At 28.0% G+C, this 5,370-nt stretch overlaps 1 protein-coding gene across 1 annotated transcript in view; it reads left to right on the top strand.

The window, feature by feature from the left end:
- Window positions 1-3,835, top strand: part of LOC106688240 (ras-related protein Rab-9B) — a 6,849-nt gene extending 3,014 nt beyond the window's left edge. Inside the window, exon 3 of the mRNA XM_014432608.3 lies at window positions 488-3,835. Coding sequence (XP_014288094.1) covers window positions 488-736 — 249 coding nt within the window. The 3' untranslated portion in view covers window positions 737-3,835. The remainder of the gene's footprint in view (window positions 1-487) is intronic.
- The last annotated feature ends 1,535 nt before the right edge of the window (window positions 3,836-5,370 follow it).

Raw genomic sequence — 5,370 nt, 5'->3', positions numbered from 1 at the left:
TTAGTGATGAATAAGCTTGTTCGCTTCTTAGTGATGAATAAGCTTGTTCACTTCTTAGTGATGAATAAGCTTGTTCGCTTGTTAGTCCCTGCTCGAAAGAAATTTGGATCCCTAGAAAAAATGAATAACCAAAAGCATTTTCAATATCATCATGGTTTTCAATTTTTATTTTTGTGAATAGTCCAAATGCTTGAAAAAGTGAACTTAAAGCAATCATAAAGTACCCAGTTATCATTCATTTGTCTGCCCTAAATCATATTTTTTACATTCAGTTGTTTGTTTGAGGAAAATCTAGGCTGGATTTTGCAAGATATTTGTAAGCATTTTAAGGTAAGGAAAGGGAAATCTTCTAATGCAATAGACTGTCTAACAGTCTGATTCTTATTCCTTTACAATGTTTGAATTTTGAATCATCTACTGATAAAGAAGACCCTGTTTATCACTTATGCCTCATCTCTGTATTTTATTATTTTTTTTCCTTTTGCAGCTTGATATAGAATCAAGGGAAGTTAGTGAGGAAGAAGCTAGAAATTGGTGTAAAGAAAATGGAGACATGCCTTACATCGAGACAAGTGCTAGAAATGCTGTCAATGTTGATGGTGCTTTCAGTACTGCCGTCAATATTTGGCTTAATCTGGAAGAGACAATGGACAAATGTGCCAATTACGGAGAAGGAACTATCAAATTAAATATGTTTCAAAATAAAAAACCAATGTGTTGTGGAGGCACTGTTTAGTATATTGTTTCAAAATATGTCTTAACAAATCATTATCTAGCTAGCCATAACCTTAAAGGTTTCAATTGGAAATGTGAGATTATTGTGATACATTTGTTAGTCAATAGTAGTTTTATCTATTTTGAAATATTAACTGTAATATCCAATAATGTTGACAGTAATTGTTAAGAGGTTCTAAAGAACATGTAATGGAAATTATTATAGATGTATAATTGACGATAAGATTACTGACTACGGAAAGCTGTATATTTTTGTCAATGCTAATCACTCCTGGCTAGAATGGAATTCACTTTCAGTGCTTAGGTTTGTCCCCGAGAGATGATGAAACAGCAGTTTAAAAATGATTTCAATTTTATACTCTGTTGCTGTTTTTATTAAGATAAAAACACAAGTTTATACTTTTATTCAAATTTGATGGTATATTCTATGGTGTAGTTTCCTTACAAAATGATAGATAAAATTTGACACTTGTTACCTTAATTTATCTATTTGATTGAGATCCAGAATAATAATTTATTTAGTTTCTACAGTACTCAAGGATACATTCCTGAAAGAAAATATTCTTTTAACAAAAATCTTGAGCATAATATGTCATCAAAAGTTTTCAATGCAGCATTGTATTATGGTTGATACGGGCATGTATTGAATTTTCCAATACAGTTGCTTTTATTTCATATTGGAGCTATTTACAGCTTTTCTTAATCTTGTATTAAATCGAATGATTTAGTTAATCTGGTTCAATTTTAGCTATCTGGTTATTTAGGGGTGGTTAGTTCTGTCTCTTTTGGAATAGATTTCAAGTATTAGTCCAATTTAATTTGAACAGCCCATATTTTTTTTTTTGCAAGACTTTTAGGATTAGGGAGCAAATCTGTTCTTTGACACCTGTTACGTTCTTGGTTTGTTAGAGATTTTGGTCCTTCTCCTTCTACACAAGTGCTCAACATATTCTTAGTACGTTTTGGTATTCTTGAGGTCTTCTACCATGGTCTTCCAACTTGACATGTACAAACCGCTTTAATTTTCAATTTAAGTAACTTTATCATCCATTGTCAAATTAAAAAAAATATATAATTTATGATTATTATTTTAGTGAGATGGTTTTATTGTGTTAATGTATATTTATTAATTAATTATATAATTACTTTCTTTGCTTTTAGAAATATTTTATGTAGGATTGCTATTTATATTGAATAATCATTGGTGATAGTGGTAGAGTTTAAAGGAATTATTGTACATTCCTTACTTCAGTGAGATGAAAAATATAACAAAATATTGTTTTTTTATTTAATGAAAATACTTATTATTAGTTTTTAATTTTATTAATTAATCATGATGTTCAATAATTGTTTTTATGCTGGTTTTATTTTTCATATCTTTATTCTCTATATTAATATCTTTATCATATTTAGATATTATTTTCTGGAGGGTTTATAAACTGTGTGTGAAACATGAAAAGTTATATAAGCCTATTATTTTTTATTACTCTGGTGATCATATTTAAAGTATTAATTTTTAAAATCATCAGTTATATTTTTCTGAACATTATTTGTCATGATTGTTTGCAAGTTACCCTATTTAAAATTTAGGTTAATTTTTAGTGAGAATTCCTTTCTTTTTTTTTTAAATTTATTATCTAATTATTTGCATATGTTATCTTATTAAATTTAAAAATCTATTGATTTTTATATCTAGTTTTCAGATTATTGTTTTGATTCAATCTTTTACTTTAAATGCTTTAAAATTAAAATTTAGACACGGAAGCATTAAATAAGAAGCAATATAAGTAATAGAATCATTCTATTTTTTTTTTTAAATGTACTTATAATAATTGTATAATTATATATTAATATCTTTCTCATCCTTCAATAACAAATATTTGCTTTACTTTTATATACTATTATATAACTTTATATACTGAGGGTTAGGGGACTATATTTCTTCTCAAATACAAACTGTCAACAATGGAACACTGTCAACAATGGAACACTGTCAACAATGGAACACTGTCGTGTCCGTGTCATTATTAATCATGATACTTATTACAAATGAGTTATTGTCAAGTAACTATCCAAATCTGGCCGGACAAATACATATCACCAGTAAAAAAATTGTGGTATTTTTTTTTTTGGACTGAGAATTATAGGTTTCAAGTATAAACTAAATTGTATTTGCTTTGATTTTATGTTAAGTTGAATTACCACAACTTATTCATAGCTTTCACCCCATATTTATTATGCAGATAGAAACAGTTAAAAAATCCAATAGATTTGAATCTGAATGATTCGATGCTCACGATTTTGGGTTATTTTACACAAATGCCTTAGGTGTTAATTTTCCTTTAAAGTTTGTACGTCGTAATAATTTATGCTAACAGACAGCATATAATTTTATTTTTGCAAAATATTGCCTTACTTTCACTACCTACCTTAATGTTAAAGATAATGTCATATTGTCAACTCACGTGTCATCGTGTTAACATTTTACCTGATAATATTCAGTGTGAGTAATATTCAGTTACTGATAAGAGCTGTTTGTTCTGATTGCACTTTAGCAAACACAAATTCAGTCACATCTCAATATCCAAATTTGGAATATTTTTAAAATAAAACTGATGAAAACTAAAATGATAGGTTCATGTAGTTAGTTTTGATTTTTGCTAAACTAAAATATGAATTGAGTCACTATTACTGTACTGTATCAGTTATTATAATATTGTACTTAATTATACTGTTCAACTTGTATTATTGACTAAATGTAGTAAATAAGTACAATTATGCAAGCTCAGCCTCAGTTATTCTATTTGTATTAGTCCATAGATGGTTTTGTTTATTTAATTTTATCCCTTTTTGCAATTATTTATTCGAGTGAGAGGGGATAAAATTGTTTTTATTTTTAATTGTTTTAGAAACTGTTGATTATCTTGAAATTAATAGCATGAGTAGTTTTAGAAATCTCTGGTTAAAATTATTCACTCAAGACTGCGCTATATGTCTAAAACATTCCTTTTAGAAACAAACTGCCTTAAGCTGCCTTCTATTATAGATATGTGATTATTTTGTAAATTCACAATCGAATAAATTGTTATTTGTTTATCAACCTGCAAAAACATTATTTCCTACCTGTCTTCTCTTGTTCTCAATTTTTTATTTTTAAAAACTTAATGTTTATCCGTTTGAAATTTTCGGTTTCAGAATATTATTGTTAAATAGAATATTATTTTTAGTAGTGAGAAAAGAATAGTCTGTTTAGAAATGTTGGGCTTTCTATATAATTTGATAGGTAAGTGCTCATGCAATATGCTATTTGATAGGTAAGTGCTCATGCAATATGCTATTTGATAGGTAAGTGCTCATGCAATATGCTATTTGCTTCTGTGATTTGAAGGCTGACTATCCCTCTACTACTCACTGCATATATATCTATGAAATGATGGTAAGTTACAACTTGAGATTTACTGGAAAAGTCAAAATACTAAAGATTTTGTATTTTGATATCAAAAGTAAGTTGTAGCTGAATTTCCTCGAGGATGATCTTGTTAATATGCTTTGTTATGATGAGCCCAACCTGCAATCGACTAACATTTCATTAATTTCATCTGTATCCCTGATCCTTAATCTTGCACAAATTAATTATTCATTGAGTAGCAGCTGAATAACTAGATGCAAGATTAGTTAAATCTCTAGAAAACATGCTTCATGACCTAAATCTAGTAGTTAGAGGTGTCAATTGATTTATATTCTTTCTAAGATACTGTAATTCATCAGAGAAGGTAGAAAATGGTCTCACTCGTCTTATGAGAGGTATTAGTCATTATCATTAATTTTATAATTTTACATATGCCTTTTGGCCTTTCCACGTAGAATTAGGAGCAATTCATGAGTGGAGAAACCTTTCAATGAAAACATTCCTGGCTTAAAAAATCCACCTAGTGTAGCAGATCCCTGCTCCAGAGGCGTCTTCTTGTCAAATTGAGTTATGAATGAATTTTAATAATATATGTATGAATAAGCAATTATGAATAAATTTTTTTAATTATTCCCATGGACAATATTATTCCAACTTAAAAACCTGTTCTTTTATTCACTTTATGTTAAAATAAAGTTTAAATGAGTTCTGAGAATGTCCCATGTAGCTGAATCATATTCAATTGATTTCTGGCATTCGTGATTGTTTCATTTGAGATCTCTAAACAGAATTATTTATAAGTGACTAGAGATTTGGAAGAAAGGAGACTTAATATCCCCCATGGGTGAGGTTCAAGTATATTGGTTAATTTGAAATTTTATTCAACTGTGATTCTTCTATTTCCAATACCTGAAATCTCATTCCTAGAGAATTTCATCAGTTTCTACAAAATAGTTACAAACACAAATAGGAACTAGGTTGAATATCAAAAGGACTATTTTTCTGAAAAATCATTTTTTCTTCAACTGTTCTTTATGAGATTTTACAATAAATTTTGTTCGCCATATTGAATTGTTTTGAAAACTAAACAGTCCATATTTTTATTTGATCAAACTTTTTGAATAATTCTGACTCATATTTGTTATAAAATGTTCCTCATATATAACTTACATTGTATATTTAAAAAAAAAAAAAAAATAGATGGGCAATATTAGAAGAAGTAAATA

This window comes from Halyomorpha halys, unplaced genomic scaffold (assembly GCF_000696795.3).
Source record: "Halyomorpha halys isolate HHAL.00 unplaced genomic scaffold, Hhal_1.1 Scaffold1087.1, whole genome shotgun sequence".
NCBI classification, from domain to species: domain Eukaryota; kingdom Metazoa; phylum Arthropoda; class Insecta; order Hemiptera; family Pentatomidae; genus Halyomorpha; species Halyomorpha halys.
This window is presented reverse-complemented; position numbering and strand designations above follow the sequence as displayed.